At 40.9% G+C, this 19266-nt stretch overlaps 1 protein-coding gene across 3 annotated transcripts in view; it reads left to right on the top strand.

The window, feature by feature from the left end:
* Positions 1-18661, top strand: part of DGKG (diacylglycerol kinase gamma) — a 136268-nt gene extending 117607 nt beyond the window's left edge. For all 3 annotated transcript variants that reach the window (XM_016200189.2, XM_016200190.2, XM_016200191.2), the window contains 3 exons: positions 9440-9560; positions 11772-11832; positions 18563-18661. In XM_016200189.2, coding sequence (XP_016055675.1) covers positions 9440-9560; positions 11772-11832; positions 18563-18661 — 281 coding nt within the window. The remainder of the gene's footprint in view (positions 1-9439; positions 9561-11771; positions 11833-18562) is intronic.
* The last annotated feature ends 605 nt before the right edge of the window (positions 18662-19266 follow it).

Consider the following 19266-nt stretch of genomic DNA (forward strand, 5'->3'; position numbering starts at 1 on the left):
CAGTGGGAAGCTTAGGCGGCCTGATCAGTGCATGGCTTTGTTGGGCTTTGGGTGCCTGAGCCTCCAAGGGCACGTGGCCCATCTCCATGGAAATTAGGAGTCAGGAGATGAGCCCAAGATGATGCCCGCTAAAGTCTTGGCAGGCCAAGCCTGAGAGGCTTGCCAGCTACACTCACCTGTCTAGACTGTGGGGACTGAACCAGGCCCCACCACAAGGCAGAGCTGGGCTTGCATCCTTCCTTTCTGAGGCAAGTAAGAAGGTCCCATACAACCCCAGGGCATGTCAGCTTCTCAGTAGCACAGTGATAAAGCCATTACTAATTGCTATTTACAGAACACCTTCACATTCTTTAACTCTTTTATCCTCAAAATAACCCACGAAGTAGGTTTTATTATCGTCCTGGTCATGGGGGAAATTTTGTTCCCCTAAACATTTATATAGGGATGGGCAAAAGTAGGTTTACTATTGTGAGTACAAGAAACTTTATTCTTGTATTATTATTTATTCTTGTAATACATATTTTTCTATACAAACAACATCTCTCTGATCATCAGAGAGATGCAAATTAAAAGCACAATGAGATATCACCTCACACCTGTCAGAATGGCTACCATCAACAAGTCAACAAACAACAAATATTGACAAGGATGTGGAGAAAAGAGATCCCTAGTGGACTGTTAATGGGAGTGCAGACTGTGCAGCCACTGTGGAAAATAGTATGGAGTGTCCTCAAAAAATTAAAAATGGAGCTGCCTTATGACCCAACAATTTCACTTCTGGGAATTTATCCAAAATAACCCAAAACACTGATTAGAAAGAATACATGCACCCCTATGTTCATTGCAGCGTTATTTACAATAGCCAAGATTTGGAAGCAGCCCAAGTGCCCATCAGTAGATGAGTGGATGAAAAAGCTGTGGGACATTTACACCATGGAATACTACTTGACAGTTAAAAAAAAAAAAAAAGGAACTCTTACCTTTTGCAACAGCATGTATGGACCTGGAGATTATTATGCTAAGTGAAATAAGCCAGTCAGAGAAAGATAAGTACCATATGATTTCGCTCATATGGGAATCTAATGAAAAACATAAACAAACAAAATAGAAACAGACTCATAGATACAGAGAACAGACTGACAGCTGTCAAAAGGAGGAGGGTGGGTGGATGGGTGAAAAGGTGAAGGGATTGATTAAAAAAAGAAGAAAAAGAAGAAATATGGACACACAGACACACCAGGAATTCATGTGCACAGAGAAAAAGCCATATGAAGAGGCAGCAAGGGGGTGGCCATCTACAAACCAAGGAGAGAGACCTCAGAGGACCACAACCACCAGCACCTTGTTCTTGGCCTTCCAGCCTACAGAACTGGGAGGAAATAAATTTGTGTTTTTTAAGCCACTCAGCCTGTGGGTTTTGTTAGGAACAGACTCAGAGAAAACAACCTGCCCTATATGGACACAGAGATTAAAACTTTAGCCCCAAACTGAAGAACATGTGCTGAGTTTCTCAGCTTTTTCCTTTACCCCTGTGACTCCATATTTGTCTCTCAGAGGCCATTTGTCAAGTAGTGGTGAATATCTTTTTGCATTTCTAATGAATCAGGCACATACTCCTACCAGTAAGAGCTTCAGATCAGCATTAGCTAATTAGCATTACCTACTGAACTGATAAAATTCCAGCCCAAAGAAATGACATCTAACATCCCAGTTCACCTGTGCTGCTGTAACCCAGGTAAAGGGACAGTGCCCACAGATTTTATTACATGGCACAGCTGCCCAAGGGTAGGGGGCAAGCTTTCTTAACACTATGGTGGGATTTTTTAGAAACTCTCTGTTGCCATTACCTAGTCAGGGCTTCAATACCTCCATTGAAGGTTGCTAGATTTCCTGGGCTGGCCCATTGCAGGCCTCAGACCTAGTTCCTGGAGTGCTGATAGAGGGACAAATGGGGTGGAAGTGGGATTGAGAGTAGCAAGACATCCTGTTAGGCTAAGGATCTCCCACACTTACCCCACAAATGAGGAGTCCAGATCATGACACCCATATATCCTGTGTTTGTTTCCCTTGCATCTTAAATGACTGAATTTTCATTAACGTGATCCATCAGCCAAGATAAGAATGAGCATAAACATTATGCATTAAGGGAGAGAGGGAAAAACCAGACTGGTAATCATTATGTGTTATATGCAGATTAAATGAGCTCATTCATGGAAAGCCTCTTACCCAGTTCAGTCAAGGCAAGTAGTTATTATTATCATTATTATTATTGATTTTTAACCATTATCTTTTCCCTCTTTCAGGCCAAACCTGTCAAGGTCTTCGGCACTAAACTTATTAAGTTTATTCAACAAACATTAATTGGGAGCCTTTTATATGCCTAGGGCTGAGCTAGTTGCTAGGGATGCAGAGAAACAAAACAAGAACACAGCCCTGCCTGTAACTCTCGGTGGATGTGGGGGAGTGAGATGACCAGAAACAATTGTCGTGGGGGAGATCCACCATCTGAGCACAGAAGGAGGAAGCATGGTGCCTGGGGCATCCCAGCAGGGTAAAGGGGAATTCTCCAGCCAGAGGGCCAGCTGTGCAGATAGCAAATGATCTTACATGCTTGCTAAGGAACTAAGACACTGTCCCCTGGACTTTCAGAGCCACTGAAGGATCTTAAGAGGGGAGCAGATGGATCAGATGTGCCCCATAAATATGAGAGCTCTGCCAGCCTTTACCTGTCAGTTTTCAGATCCAACCCCTCCTCCTGACAGTGGGCCAGACTAAAGAAATAAAAGCAAAATTGGGCTGTTGAGATCAAAGAAGTAGGCAAAGGAACAAAATCTGGGAAGAGATTAAAGGAGGAAAAACCAGACTGAACAGATGCCCACTTAATAGAAAGCTCACCTGGATTTGCAGCCTCTCTGTGGATGTAGGAAACTGTGAGGAACATGGAAGGTTTTTTTTAATGTTTTAGCCCAAATATTTTGGTTCTCAGACTCTTGTATATAGCTCTAAGAAGGTAGACAGAGGTTGTTGGCAGTTGTCAGGATGAATGTGGCTGAAAAGGAAAGTGAAACTAATATATTTTTAATGTTCACTCTTTCACATACAGCTCTGCCATTTAATCTCATAACCACACTTTGAGGTCGGTATCATTGTTCCTAATTCCTAATTTTCAAGTGAAGAAGTTCTAGATCAAAACAATCAGGGAGTAACTTGTTGATGTTCCTTTTCATTCCAACTCCTGCATAGGTTTAGGGCAGTTTTATTGCCTCGGGCTCAAGTTCTCAAACCTGAGCATGCCCGAGAATCTTCCAGAGGGCTTGTTAGAACACGACTATTGGGCACAACCCCGGAGTTTCTGACTCAGTGGGTCTGGGGTAAGGCCTGAGGGTTTAGGTTTCTAACAAGTTCCTAAGTGATAATGCTGCTGCTGCTCCAGACCACACTGTGGAAGCCACTGGCCTGTGGGGATGATCCATCCAAAACCTAGCCCAGTGGTTCCCAAACTGTGCTTTCTTTCGGAATCTTAAAAAACAAATAGTGATGCCTACCTTCCAGGCCCACACATTCTGATGACTGGTGCAACCTAGACATCATTATTTGTAAAAACTCCCCAGGTACAGTAAGTCCCCACTTAACATCACCGATAAGGTTCTGCGACTTTAAGCAAAATGACGTACGATGAAACCAATTTTATTTATTTGTTTGTTTGTTTATTTATTTATTATTATTGTTAATCCTCACTTGAGGATATTTTTTCCTTTGATTTTTTCAGAGAGAGTGGAAGGGAGGGAAGGAAGAACGGAGAGAGAAACATCAATGTGAAAGAGACACATAGATTGGTTGCCTCCTGCATGTGCCCCAACCGGGGCCAAGGATCAAACCTGCAACCCAGGTATGTGCCCTTGACTACGAATCAAATCTGTGACTCTTTGGTGTGCAGGCCAATGCTCTAACCACTGAGCACACTGACCAGGGCACAATGAAACCAATTTTACCTTAGGCGAATTGATATAAACAAGAGTCAAGTTCCTGTGGCATTTCATCAATGTTACAATGAACCGACGTTGAACAAAACAACATTATTTGAGGACCTCCTGTAACTCTTAAGATGCAGCAAAATTTAGGAACCGCTGAACTTGCCTCAATTCTCCTTGACTCTAATCTTCATTACCACCCTCTACTTTGGCTGGCTCCCCACCGCTGGGGCCACAGATGGAACTTGTCATATACTAGCGCTGCTCACAGCACCTCTTTCCAGCCTTCTTTCTCCCACTGTCTAGGATACCTGCTCCTGGACTCGTCAAGTCTCTTACTTGCCTTCTCCCTTTTCATCCAGCCCTTCATCTCTTTCCCTATTCAAACCGGGCCCTGTGGTACCGTAATTACTGCAACAGTACATCAGCCCCTGTTCTGTCTTTGACCATATCTACCTGGGGAAGTTTGAAGAGGAGCATCTAAATCAAACTGCACACGTGGAAATCCAGGGAGGTTTCTTGAAGTTGATGACACTTGAGCTGAGTTTTGAGGGACAGTAAAAAGTGGAAGAGGGCGTTTCAAGCAAGGGTACAGCATATGCAGTGGCACAAAGGAGGGAAACAGTAGGCTTTGCCTGGGGAACTGCATGTTGTTGTGTACGTCTGGCTGGTCCTCGCGCTACAGCGTCAGGAAATAAACGGCAGAGGCAGCCTCTTGCCAGATGAGGATGGGCCCTGGGCATCAAGCCAGGGTATTTACATCATCTTTACAAGTGTGAAGAGCGATTGATCGTTTTTCTTTTAAGGACTTTTAAGTTATAACATTGATACGTACTTATAGAAAATATGAAACACCTAGAAAAGTATAACGTAGAAAATAACAATCACCTTTAATCTAATTACCCAAAACTCACCACTGTTACAATTTTAGGGTAATTTGTCTTTTTCTTCTATGCATATTCTTACATAGTTGAGAGCAGGCTATATAAGTAAGTGTATACCACTCCTTCACACTTAACATTATAGCATATACACGTTTAATGTTTTTGAAATTGTGTAAATATTTTAGTGGCAGCATAAAATTCTATTCTATGGATACCATATAATTTGTTTAACTGTTTTCATACAGATGGAAATAAGGGAGGAGGAGATTTTACTCCAGGCATACCTCGGAGACATTGTGGGTTAAGTTACAGACAACCACAATAAAACAAGTATTGCAGTAAAGCCAACCTTTAGGCAGTCTTTTTGTTGGTGGAGGGTCTTGACTTCAACTTGTAAAAAAGGGAAAAAAGCGAAGCATAATAAGACAAGGTATGCCTGTATTACAAATGATGCTACAGTGTTCCTATTTGTATGAACTTAGATTCTATACATGATTTCTTGTGATCAGTAACAAGGGAAAAAAATGAATGAATCCGCAATACGAGTTTCTTCACAAAATGTTTTCTGCCAGCTTCCACTCTCACCACAGGTGTAAAAGACTACACATTTCATCTTCTCTCCCCAGCTCTTGGTGTTATGACTGAAGGATTTGGGGTGTGGGCATGACACAAGTAGATTTGCATTTATAATGTTGCACTCTGGGAGCTGAACCAAGTAGGCAAAATAGGAAATGCTATTGTCCTTTCTCTTCCTCCTTTGCTTCCACATTTTCCCCTTCCCATCTCCCCATTCATCTTTTTCCTTTTTTCAGAGTGCATATTTTTTAGTTCACTGCACACAAAACACTACCCAAGGCTTTGTTACCGAGAACATCGCTGAAAGGCCTTGCTCTGTGCTTGCTACAACCCTGTGCCCTGCCCAGAGACCCTCTTTGTATAGTTCTGTCAAAAAAAACTCTCTGGACAGTAATTCTCCTTAGGTAAAAATAATTTTTATATCCTCCGGTAAAGTTGCCAAATGGGTTTATTGCTAAATGAATTTCTTTCTGCATCCTGTGACTATCCAATACTACACATAATTATCCCTGTCCCTGGAATGTTCTTCCTCTTTCTCCTTCCTAACCCAGCAAATTACCTTGGTATCATCCTTCAAGACCTTCCTTAAATGTCAGTGACACCTTTCTTCCATATCTGGGTCAGTCAGAGTCAGCTACTCAGGCCTCCTTGTTCCTATAGTCCAATTACAGCTTTTTTTTTTATTCTCACCCAAGGACATTTTTTCCATTGCTTTTCAGAGAGAGTAGAAAGGAGAGAGAGAGAGAATCATCGATGTGAGAGAGACACATCTATTGGTTGCCTCCCACACACCCCTCAACCGGGGCTGTGCCTGCAACTGAGGTACGTGCCCTTGGCTGTAATCGAACCCGGGACCCTTCAGTCTGAAGGCTGACACTCTAAACACTGAGCCAAACCAGATAGGGCCAATTACAGCATTTTATACACCTAACATGTTTCTCCCTCTTGGCTAAAAGTCCTTTAAAACTAAAATATTTTGTATCCCCACTTCTTAACAGAGTGCCTGGCAGTTGGTTGCTACTCAGTAACTGTTGAATGAGTAAGCGAGTGAATAAATTAATTCCTGTTTTACTAAGGTGCATGGACATTTCATCTTAAATACTGAGTTGAAGAGTGTAAAGATGATATGGAGATGATATGAATTGCCAAAACCACACTCTGAATCACTGGTACCTAAGGTAAAACAGACACCTGGTATACCAGATGTCCTGATCATGGGCTCTGAGTTCTGAACATTTATCTGTTCTGTGTGCCTGGTCATTGACTTGCACTCTGTTCTGTTTCATTTTTAATACCAAATTTAATTTGTGTACAAGTATTTCTGTGCTAGAAACAGTAAAGGGAATTCAATGATGCCAGAATTTCCCAAATGTGTTCCAAAGAAAACTACCATGAACTGTTTATACGTATCACACAAGAGTCTTGTGGTCCAGTAAGTTTTGGGAAACAGATAAATAGGTTTCTTTGCTTCAGAACTTCCTGGTAGGCATTCTGAGTTGAAAGAAAAATCACTTAAGCAATGATAGAGAAATGGAAGAGCAGTCAATCTTCCTTCAGTAGTAGACAAGAGTCATCCTAGCCTCTTTATGCCAGGGAAGATTCAGAGTACAAATTCAAAGGCAGAATGGCAAAAAGTGTTCCAAGACCCTAGCTCCTACATTTGTCTCCTCAGTTCCACATTTGTGCAAGCCCCTGCCCCCCACACACCCACCATGCTGATGAGATCAGCCTTCATTACTTCTCTTCTAGTGCCAGGAAGCAAGGTAATGTGTGGGAAGTGATAACTGCAAGGTAATGTGTGGGAAGTGATAACAACTTTAGAGTTAAAGCCATTCAAGAGGAAAATTTATTAAAAGACCAAGACATTGTAAAAGCTGAAACTCTTGAGTCCATTAAGTTCTTTGCTTCTTAGAACATCTTGTTACCAGGGAATGTTTCAAGGAGGGAAAACACTGAGTTATCACAGCTCTGTCAGATACCAAAGCCTGGTACAAAGAGCAACATTTTGTAAGACATCTGTCTCTCTGCCACTAGAGAAACTTTTTAAAAGTTCTGCTTCTCCTTTGTCTTCCTTTTTTCTACCTCAATATAACTCCTCTACTATCCTCATTCCTAGACACTCTCCCCCTCTTTCTTCTCCCCCCGCTCTCTCTCTCTCTCTCTCACATACACACCCCATGTTGATTTCACAGACACTGTTAAAATGACACAGTAAGCTAAAATTATCCAGTGGTTATTTAATGCTCTTTGGTAAGGAGGGAACTAATTAAGTGACTAGAGGTTTAGACATGTGTTGTTTACTGGAAGTAAACTCCTTAAGAGAGCCTGGAGGGTTCTCCTAAACAAACATTGCCCTTTAGTGACTTCTTGTTCCAAGTCCAAATGAGATGGAGACTTCAAGGAGACAATATCTTTTCATAGATGTGAAAAAAAGAAAAGAGTAGTAGAGAAGGAGAATGGGAGTGCCAATGGATGTAGAGGGGGAAAGCTATGGGCCTGTCACAGAAAGTCTAATGCAATTTGTGTATCTGTTGGCAGTTGATGTTCATCAGTGATTACCAGTAGGTTAGACATTAGCAATGTTGACACATTTGTGGTCAGCCCATCAGTTTGTTTAGCTGTCTTCACTACAGATACATCCATCAAGAGCATGTTTTTTAAACAATAGTCTTTTAAACAACAAAAAAAGTAAAAACAAACCCAAATATCTGCTTGCCAATGCTAACAAACACTATTACAATATATCAGGAGGTTCCTTAGAAGACAGAAGCCATCTGTTAAATAAACAAAAGCATTAACATAGACATAATTTTGTAGTTTGTGGATATTAATAGGATGCTAGTGATTAACTACAACCTATGAAAAAAGTACCTTTGCCTTAGTAGGCAAAGGAATGCTTTTAAAGAATCTGCCTTTTTGTTTCACTTCTGTTTTAATTAAGTAAAAGTTGTGTTGTAAAAGTAAGATGTCAGCCAACATCAAATCTTAATCCTGCTATTGCTTTCACAAGAAATTGGGCAGGTACAACCTAAGCCTCAGGAACTTTGAAAAAAAAAGGACCTTTTCAGAGGTGCCGAATCAGAAGTAACTGCCACTGTGGGAGGCTGTCTGTATTACGTGACGCTGAGCCTGAGACTAATATTTTCTGTTCCTCTTTTTTGTACTGTGGACCAGAATAATCTAGTGTAGGTGAAATATTCTTTTCCTTGGCTCAGATTAGGCACCTGGTGTCCTGAAAGAGGTCACTGATTTCCCCAAAGATGTCCAAGGAGGTTGGCTCACCACTGGCTTACCACAGGCCAAAATTGAGGTTAATTATCCATCAGTCATCATCAGTAGGGCCAAGATGTTATTCAGACATTCGGAGAAGAGAAACTTGATCCAGCTATGAATAACGACTTTCATCAACATTCCTTCCTATATTTTTTTTCGAAGTTTTTTTTTTAATGTATCTTTATTGATTTTAGAGAGAGGAAAGGAGAGGGAGAGAGCGAGATAGAAGCATCAATGATGAGAGAGTCATTGATCGGCCGCCTCCTGGGAATGGGACCTGCAACCCAGGCGTGTGCCCTGACCGGGAATCAAACCCTGATCTCCTGGATCCTAGGTCGACACTCAACCTCTGAGCCACACCTGGCCAGGTTCTTTCCTATATTAATCCCAATCCAATGTCTTTTTAGCTTGAAAATAATTTCAGAAACAGCTGGTTCATCATTTACGTTATCCACATTTGAAGAAGTTTCTTGTTATGCCACCCTATTCATTGGATGCATATTAATGTTCTGAATCAAAACCTTTTTTCACTAGAACTGGATTTCTGCTCATGAAAAGGTACATTTAATTACCTATGAAGAAATTCTCTATTCAGAAGGAGTATGAAAATGCTGTTTGGTGGGAGATGAAGAGATATTGACAGATCTGGGTTGGCCATCTAGGGCCCAGACCTTCTGGCCAAAACCTGCCTGAGGAACATGTGTATGTACTGCCTTTGCTTGTCTCACTCTGCAGACCTCAGTGACCAGCTTCTTGAAGTGGTGGGGCTAGAGGGAGCCATGGAAATGGGGCAGATCTACACTGGCCTGAAGAGTGCAGGCAGAAGGCTGGCCCAGTGCTCCTCCGTCACCATCAGGTATGCTTCCTCATTACCCAGCAGCCTCCAAGCCTCCTGACCTTCCTAGATTTGGGTGCAGGAAGCATGCGGACAGAAACTTGATAATGTTTATAAAAAATGTATTTCTTTGGAGACAATTTTCCAAACTGGATATATGCAGTCATCTAAGACATAGACTAGAGGGTCCACCACAACCAGTTTGCTGTTACCTTTGAATGAATTGGTGAAATTCTCTAAAAAGGAGTGTAAGACTCCTTGCTTTTTTAATCTCTACAAATTAAAATGTTAGATGTATGTCAGAGGGCACATTCTGACAAAAACCAGGTTTTCTGCTCTGCTCTTTCTTGGGTAGTGGCCTTAGAAACACTGTTTCCTATATGCCTTTGTAGAACTAAACCAGCAACATCAGGAAACTCATTATAATTGACTAAGAAGATGAGGACTCAAGGTATGGACCACAAAGTTCAGCCACTGCAGGCTCCTAGGAGGGAAGGAGCCTAAAGGAGGGGATCCTCTGATTTCAGTTGCTTCTGTTTAATCAGTGCAACTAATCAGATTCTTTTCCACCTGATTATTTCAGAAGTCTTTGTTCCTTTCCTTTTCCCATTCATTTTCTACAGGTCAAATCTATTAGTGCGCCTTGGGGATCTCCTAGAGGGGACCACAGCATGCAGGTTTCCCAAAGTTACTTGACCACAGAATTCTTTTCTCTCAGAACCCCTTGGACAAGTGTCCTCAGAGCACACTTATGGAAACTCTGTTCTTGACACTCCCCTGCATTCCTCAGGATGGTCTCCTGAGCTTGTTCCCTGATGTCTCTTAGCTGAAGATCTACCCCACTAACCCTTTTTCTTCATTCTTTCTCTGTGTCTTCTCTGTCTTTTTTATTATTCCCCCAAAGCTTTGCTCCTCTTTATCTCTGGGCCATTGCTATGCTGGGGCCCCTGCTTTCCAGATTAATCCCTGTACTTCCTTCCCCATCCAGTTTCCATGATTCTAACACCGAGTGGGTACAGTCAGCACATCTAAGCTATAATTTATGTAGACTGTAGAGAATGTAACATCTTGATCCCAGAAGAATTAAAAAAAACACACACACATAAAAGAGGGAGGGATTTCTCTTTATATTCAGTAGACCTGTTTCCAGATAAAAACAGAGAGGGTGAGCCAGGAGCCCCATCCTCCTGTATGTTTTTCAGATGCTCTCCTCAGCCCTCAGAACAAAAACCTACTCTCTCCTCTTATTATTTGTTTTGTTATTAGGTTTATTTTTTATTATTAAATATCCCTAGGGGCAGTCAGAGAATCATCTACATTAAAACACAACTTGCCTCCCTTATTTTATCATTTCAAAAGCAGGGCAGCTGCCAGATGAGGGCTTTCTGGGTAGCCGCTATCCCCTCCTGGCCCAGACCAGAGACCTCTGAAAGGACCTGCCTTTTCTCCCAAAGATGATGTAATGAGAATTCACAACTCTTTTAGCAAAGGAAGTCAGAAGACCTCATCTCTCTCTTTTTGACAATCCACATGCCAGAGAAGCTTTGTCCCAAGCAAGAAAGCAACGCTTTCTCTTCTTCTCTGCTCCTACCAATGAGGACAATATTCCCAAAGACCTTATTTCACAGCTAAGCCAGATCCACCATTCATGAACCCACAAAGTGTAGTGTTGTTCAAGAGATGAAAGAAGGGATGGTTAGGACCCAGGCCAAGGCAAGACACACTGACACCTGAGCTGTACATTGCACAGGTTGAAGACGTTACATCATTGACATGATGCAGCCTCTCACTCAACATAAAAACCAGGCCTTTTCCCATTTCATAACCTTTCCCATTTCAGTGAAATTTTTAGCACCATCCGCAGGCCCTCTGGCTGATTGTTTGACTGAGGGTCTGCTCAGCAGTGGTGTTGCCATACTATTGGCCACTGTTTCCCAGTCTTCTGTGGACTTTGCTGCTCACCCAGGGCAGTGTTTCTCAAAATAGGGTCTGAGGACCAAAGCAACTGAATCACCCATAGTACTTCTCAAAATGCAGACTCCTGGACATGACGAGTCAGTATCCTTGAGATGGGTTCAGGAATCTATTTTTAACAACCCCCCAGGAGAGTCTTAGAGAAGCACTCTTAGGTGGGCAAATAAGGTCTTCCCATTTCTGTTTCTCTGGTGGGGACAACCCTGATTCTCTGACTCCAGGAAGCTCACTGTGTTATCTTGGTTCTTGGGGTTCCAGGACAAACAAGCTGCTGCCGATGCAAGTGGATGGGGAGCCCTGGATGCAGCCACCTTGCATGGTAAGTTTTGCCAGTTTTTGAGCTGAGGGTGAGAAGCTTTATTTTGAACCTTTTGGAGGCACTGACTTAATATGAAATTGCTGAATCTCAGAGTTGCACAGGCTTTGAGAAATCATCTTATTGCAGCCTCTCTTCCACTTTATTCATCCATCCATTCATTTACCTACCAAGTTTTTATTGAATACCTGCTGTGTGCAAGGCGCTGTGAGGCTCCAGTTCTAAAACTGAATGAGACACAGACCTGTCTTCAAAGAGCTCACAATTCTTCTGAGACGTCATCTACAGCATTCTTGAGAGTCTCAGCCTGAATCATTCCAGTGGCAGGGAACTTACAATCCCAAAAGAAAGACTATTCTGCAGATGACCAGGTCTAATTGTTAGAAAGTGCTTCTTTGTGTGGAAATCAAATCTGCACACTTAGCCTAGAACTTCCAGCCAGTCACCCACGGGAGGTCTTGGGGCAGAATTCCCACAGCGCACGAACATGGTCACCATGAATGCACCACAGCCCTGAGGACCTATCTAAAACTCCACTGAAGGAGTAACCACAGGAGTTATCTGTTTTATGGTGTTCACCCAGCACCTAACACTGTGCCTGGTTTTCTAATAGTTGCACAATAATATTTGTTGAACAATGAACAAAGGACTGAACAAATGAAAAAACAAAGGGTAATAACGAAGGTCACTTTTATTTGGTTAAAAAGTACATTCAATTATGAGATGTAACGGTCATAAAATTTTAGGTATCTAATAACAGGATCAAAATATATAATGTGAAAAACTGTATCAATATATATTGTGAAGAAAAAAAATTGATATATAAGAAAAAGTTGATAGAAAGGTATTGAAGCCTTTAAAATATTTGTTTCTGCCTTTGAGATCAAATAGCAGAAAAACTAAATGACATAAAACTTGAATGAAAACACTCAGTAACCTATAAGCAAATTAAATATCTCATTTTTTCAAGGATCCACAGAATATTTACTAAAATAGATCATAAACTAGTTTACAAAAAATATATATATATAAAATCCAGAAGCAGAAATTATAGAAGTTATTTTTTATTTGACCACAAAGCAATAAAACTAAAACTTAATAATAGAAGATTAAGTGAATAAAAAACAAAATTTAATTACTCAGAGATTTTTATATTTTCTAAACAACAGCAGATTCAAGAGGTTAAAACTGCCATTATTGACTATTTAAAAAATAATAAAAATTAAAAGACTCTCATTCAAAACTTAAAGAATATAGCTTAAGCCATATTTGGAGGTATCTTCAGAGTCTCATAAACATCTATTACTTAAAAAGAAAAAAAGTAATGAATAATTTCAAAATTAGAAAAACAAGAATAAAACAAATCGAGAAGCAGAAGCAAGAAAGTAATAAAGATAAAAGTAGAAATTAAATAACTGAAAAACAGGAAAATCTAGAACTAGTTCTTTAAACATGTCAAATGTTTGAAAACTTAATTTCAAAAAGAAAAAACCAATGATCATAGATAGTAAAATATAAAAAATATATAATAAATGTAATAAAAATAGAAATGTGGTAATGGTCTTATTTAATTATAACATTACATAATATGACAGATATAAAAATAGATGCAGACTTAAAGACTTAACAAATATAAAAAAGGATTTGAATTTAGAAACATGTTTCTAAATAGGGATCCCAAACAAAATCCTACTGCAATTGATTTTTAACTTAAAAAAATAACAACAATGCAATAGCGAAGGCATTTAATGAAAGAACTATGAGAAAGGGCTTCCCACAAGATATTAAAACAGCTATAAAACCACAATAGTTGGCTCAATATTGTATAGATAAATCAACAGTACAGAAGAGGGCCTTAAGAAACTCTAGTACATAAAAACTAATGAAGAAAAAGAGGAAGATCATAAAATAATTTGGATGGAATGGACCGTTTAACATATGCTATCTAAGAAATTGCCTGTTTGGGAAAATGTCACTATATACCACTTCTCAACTCAAACTATACTCCAGAAACAAAACAGAAAAACTCCCATTCTATTAAAGAATTAAATGTTACTAGCTAGGGAGAGAAATAAAGGTGACTATAATCACACTGTGATCAACGACTTTCTAAAGAGGAAAACGTGACATATATGACTATTAACCAATTTTAGACTCTACAAGTCAAGAATCAATATAGATCTTTAAAGGCTAAGGACAAGATGTTTACAATAGCTATCTCAACAATCAGGTTAATTCCCATAATGTATAATAACCTCCTAGAAATCAGTAGGAGAAAATATTAGGAATGCAGTTGTGAACAGACAATTCACAGAAGAAATGCTATGGGCTAATAAATCTATTAAATAATATTTAATATAACAAATTAAGAAAAAAGGGGAGAAAGAATTTCAAATTAAAATAGTGAGAAAGTCCTGCCATGTTTCACTTACCAAATTAGTACAATTTGTTTTTCTTTTAAAGATAATATTCATTGTTGTCAAGGATGTGGCGAGGCAGGCACACTCAACCAGTGAGGCCAGAGTATAAACTGGTACAGCTGTTCTGGGAAGCATATGGAGCCATATATCAAGAAAATTCTTGCAAATATTAGTATACATTGATCCAGTTCCTTTAACCCTTAAAATTGTTCATATACTTCTAGGTATTTATTCTAAGTAAAATACAGATTACCAGAAATACAGGAACCAATGTATAAAAATGTCAATGTCTATATTATTCATAATAGCAAAAAAAAATATTGGAAATTACCTAAAAACCCAACATTTAGGGAAAGGGTTAAATAAGCTATATGGGATTCATCAAATGGAATAATATTCAGCCACTGAAAATTATATTTAATGAATTTTTAGTAACATCAGAAATGCTTGCAAAATAATGTTAAATGAAAACAACTGATTTCAATTTTATTAAAAACATATAAGCACAGAAACAAACGGGGGGGGGGGGGGACCTACCAAAAACTTAACAGCAATTACCTCTAGGTGATTTTTAATTTTTTTTCATAATTTCTAAATTCTCAAAAATGGGCATATATTTGTTTATACATAAGGGTATGTGTGTATAAAATATACATAATCTAACAACTTGCCTTGTGCTTGCAGCCCTGTACAATGACTTCTCATGCTTTACCATCACAGTTAGGCAGCATCATTTGAGCCTTGAAATTACTTAAAGATCCTCTGTCAGAGTTAGATAATAGCAGGGTCTCAAAGTTGAAAAGGATTCTACTTATCTAGTCCAGTGATTCTCAAACTTGAGTATGCATTCAAATAACCTGGAAAGCTTTTAAAACACAAATTGCTGGTTTTCTTATTTAGTAGGTCTGGATGCCTGAGAATTTGCATTTCTGAGAAGTTTCCAGGAAATACTGATGCTGCTGGTCTAGGGACCACACTTTGAGAACCGATAATCTAGTTGAATTTCCCAACTTATCAATAAATCCCAGACTTCTCCACCCCTAATAAAACCCGATTGTCCAGCTACATTTGAAAGCCTCTGGTGGCAGGAAACATTCTTATGGAGCAGGGCATCTTAAGATCTTAGAGAACCCAGAAATAGCTAAGACTTGAAATATTGCAAACCCCCTTTCTCTTCCTCAAAACTCACTTTAAGCAGGAATATTTCCTTGACTTTTTAAAATATCACAAAGACTAGTTAGACCTTTCAGTTTTGTGCCTTTATCTCCAACTGAAATCAGGGCAGACTTGGATACTTCCCAAATGATTGGGGAAAGGTTCACACTTATGGTTACTGGCCATTTTGCTGGGCATGATTCGAATTATTTGCCCTGAGAGGGCAACGTTCAGGAGTAAGTCTCTCAGTTTATTGCTTCTCTTGAAGTAATAAAAATGTGTTGATTTCCAGAAGATGGTCCCCAAAACAAAGTCAACTCCCAGCACTAGCGAAATTTTAAAATTTACTCCTTTCAAAGGGGAAATTATATACTGCAGTCGTTTTGTGACTAGCACAGGAGTCTACTGTATCACTTCTCTCTATAATAGAGAAGAGAGCTGGGAACATGGGGCTGCTGTCTTTAGTGCTTGTCAGATGTAAATATTATAAAAGGTGTTTAAGAAAATCATGGAGACTTTAGTTAATTGCCTGCCCTGCCCATTTACCAGTAAAATTTGGATTCTAACTACAGAAACATGAATGCTCTCTTTCCATTAGGGGTTAAAAAGTCAGGTTTAACCACACCCAACTATCTTCTAAAATGAGATCTTTGCCATTTAATTCCACTGGCCCCTCCTAATTTGGGGATTAAGTGGTAAGAGACTGACATCTCTTTGCCTCCAAGAGGATATAATCTCATATTTCTTGCCTTCGGTGTGTATACATACAGTCAACACTCAGTTACCTGTAGTACTAGAATCTACAAACCACTTCAAAGGATCTCCAAGCTCCTACCCAATCAAGACCTTCGTCAAAACTGCTGAAAAACCAAACAAGAGGGATTTGAGTTTCACTTCCTCCTCTTTGCCTTGGAGGTGCTAACAAGCAAATAAATAGCTCAGCTAGAGGGAGAAAAAGGAGAAGCCAGGGTCTTCTATCATCTGGGGGAAAAATGGGCTCCATCAGCTGGAAATGTAGGCCGTGCACCAGCTGCCACTCTGCCCCAAACATAGCTATCTCCACCGCCAGGGTACTCGCTCTCTTCTTGGAAGGCTAGTGGGTCACTGCTCCCACAGCATGCCCTCTGAACAGGCACTGTGCTGGCTCAGGGACTACCAAGGTGAGCGAGGCGAAGCTCTTCCCCTCAAGGGTCTCATGTGCTCAGGGAGGAAGAGAGGGCTCACCGCAAGGAAATGTGTCACAAATTGCTGTCATCAGAGAGTGCAAAATTACATGCCACCAAGAAGTGCTGTCAGAGTCCCTAGTCCATGCCTCACTTCCATAAATTCTGGAATAACCATAATGCCCATAAAAGGCACATAACACAAAACAGTGCTTGATATGTTCTTGGCTTGCTCCTCTGGTGACTACCACAAAACAGAAAGACGGACTCCCCTTCTAGATCTCCAGGTTTGTGGGAGCCAACATAAGAGTCATTTTCAGCTTCCATCACTCAGGAACTCTCCACATCTTTTGGTCCTGCCCTTTCCTTTCCATATCCTGGGGCCTTATCAACTTAAACCTGGCTTCCAGTACTATCCTCTTGGCCAGACTCCCCCATTCCAGCTCACCCTGACAACAACTGTTGAATAATTTCCTTCAAATTATTTTTTTATCATGTTACTCTCCAACTTAAAAAGTTATTTGGTTCCCCATCACCTCACATTAAGCCCCTTAAAGCCCTACACTAACTGTCCCATCTGTGTCCCAGAACCCATTTCTCATCCTCTGCCCTCCACTCAACCAGTTCATATGTGGCCCCTCTCCCCAGTGCCTTCCCTTTCTCTTTTCAGCAACACATTTCCTTCCCTTCCTTTCAGATCTTAAAAGCCTTCCTCAAATACTCCATTCAGACTCTTCTTACTCCTTACCTAACTTCTTTTTGACTCCACTTGATTTATGCTACATTCATTTAAACATGTTGATGGGTCTCCCCAATAGTTCTTCTGGGTCACAATGTCATTTCCAATGTGATAAAAATCACGAGAAGAGGCTCATAGATTCTGTTGCTTTTAGTATACATCTTTCTCCTCCCCCAAAGTAAGATAACAATTATTTAACTGTTACTTTCCGTTTCACACTTTATGATGGGCTTTCATTGGCAGTCTACCATTGGATCTTCGCAACAACTTTGTGAGAAAAATAGGACAAATATCCTCATATTACAGTTGACCAGACCCAGACTAAGGGATTTTTCCAAAGGTTCATAGCAAAGACGTGGGCATTCTGGGATGCAAATCCAGGTCTTTGAATCCTAAATACCTCTTGTTCCCACATCATCTTCCGACTCTGAACACATCATACTTGATCGATGTGATTGAAACACTGATAATGCAGATTATTGACGTGGCAGTGTCACCAGGCCACATGCAAATAAGGATTAAGCATTTTGAAGCTATGCCCTGAGGATAAGGTTGGGAAGAAAGGCAAAAATGAGAATTCACCAATGTCTTCCACTTCCAATTAACTTAAAGTTTACAGGAGAAAATACTCATAAAACTTGAAATTCAAACAAACAAAAGACACCCACATGCTTTTAAAGGAAAGTTAAGTCTTTCCTGCAAGATGAAGAAAAGAGAAAAGATCTGAGAGATACACTTGGGAAGTCTCCAGATCATGTTGCTCGAGTCAGAGGTCAGACAAGTCAACTTTGAGTCACTGGTTGACATCTCAGCACTGCCTAAGCAGGAATGGCTAGGAGCAGTGGAGGCTGGGAATCTGCAGAACTGGGCTCTGGCTGTTCCACCCCATTCTGTGTGACCTTAGGCCTCTATCCTGCAGAGGGGTTGAACAAGATGGTCCCTGAGGTCTCCTCCGGCTGTGACATTCTGAAAGTCTATGAATAGCAAGGACACAAGACAGGTGCTAGCTGATTACCACGTGGGAAGCTCACACCTGTCTGTCCCCAGTGCTTCCGCCCCTCACTTCCAGTAGCGCCAAACTCCAGGCCTAGTCAGGGTCCAGTTGCCAGCTCTGACGCTGTTCAAGGACAGTCGTCCTTCTGCATGGTGCTCCTTCCAACCTGAAGCTGGCCTTCCTTCCTCTCTCTGAGACTCACTCTCCCATAGGGTACTGGGATTTGCATGCCACTAATTCATTTCTGCCTCTTTGCTTTTAGATTAAAATTATTCACAAGAACCAAGCGCCCATGATGATGGGACCTCCCCAGAAGAGCAGCTTCTTTTCGCTGAGGAGAAAGAGCCGTTCAAAAGACTAAACAATGTGCCAATTGCCAGTTAAACCAAGAGAGAAAACAAGAAACTGTAACACACACACACACACACACACATGCACACACGCACAAATACATACACCCTCTCCTCTCTAAGCAGTGGAAACAAAGCCACACTTTAGGAGGAAACCTTCAACCTGCCATACATTCTCTTTATTTCCACAGTGGACACACCCTGACAGAGTCAGTGACAACCGAATGTTTCAAGTGGACTCAGGGCCCACCGGGCATGGTTGGCTCCTGCAGCAGCCTCCACGTTCCCAGAGGCCGTCAGTGAGACTTTCTGAGATTGAAGGGGATTGCCCCCTTTCTCCCCGCCGACCCTGCAAGTTTCCTCGTGGACATTCACAAAGAGCAGGCTGCAGGTTTCCTGCCTATGGTGAGATCGGATGTGGCCAAGGGAAAGAGCTCCCGGTCCAGAGAGCTTACACAAAGGTCCCTCTGTAAAGAGACAAATGGCCTCCGACACTCAGAGCATAAGCCTTGGCAGGGCTCAGCAAGCGCACGTTGGTTTCTTGGTCGTCCTTCGAGCGACAGCTTCTCCCTGAACCTGCTGAGGAGGCAGAAAGGCTGTGGAAAGCTGTTTCCAT

Source organism: Miniopterus natalensis, chromosome 6 (assembly GCF_054644295.1).
Source record: "Miniopterus natalensis isolate mMinNat1 chromosome 6, mMinNat1.hap1, whole genome shotgun sequence".
In the NCBI taxonomy this organism is placed as follows: Eukaryota; Metazoa; Chordata; class Mammalia; order Chiroptera; family Miniopteridae; genus Miniopterus; species Miniopterus natalensis.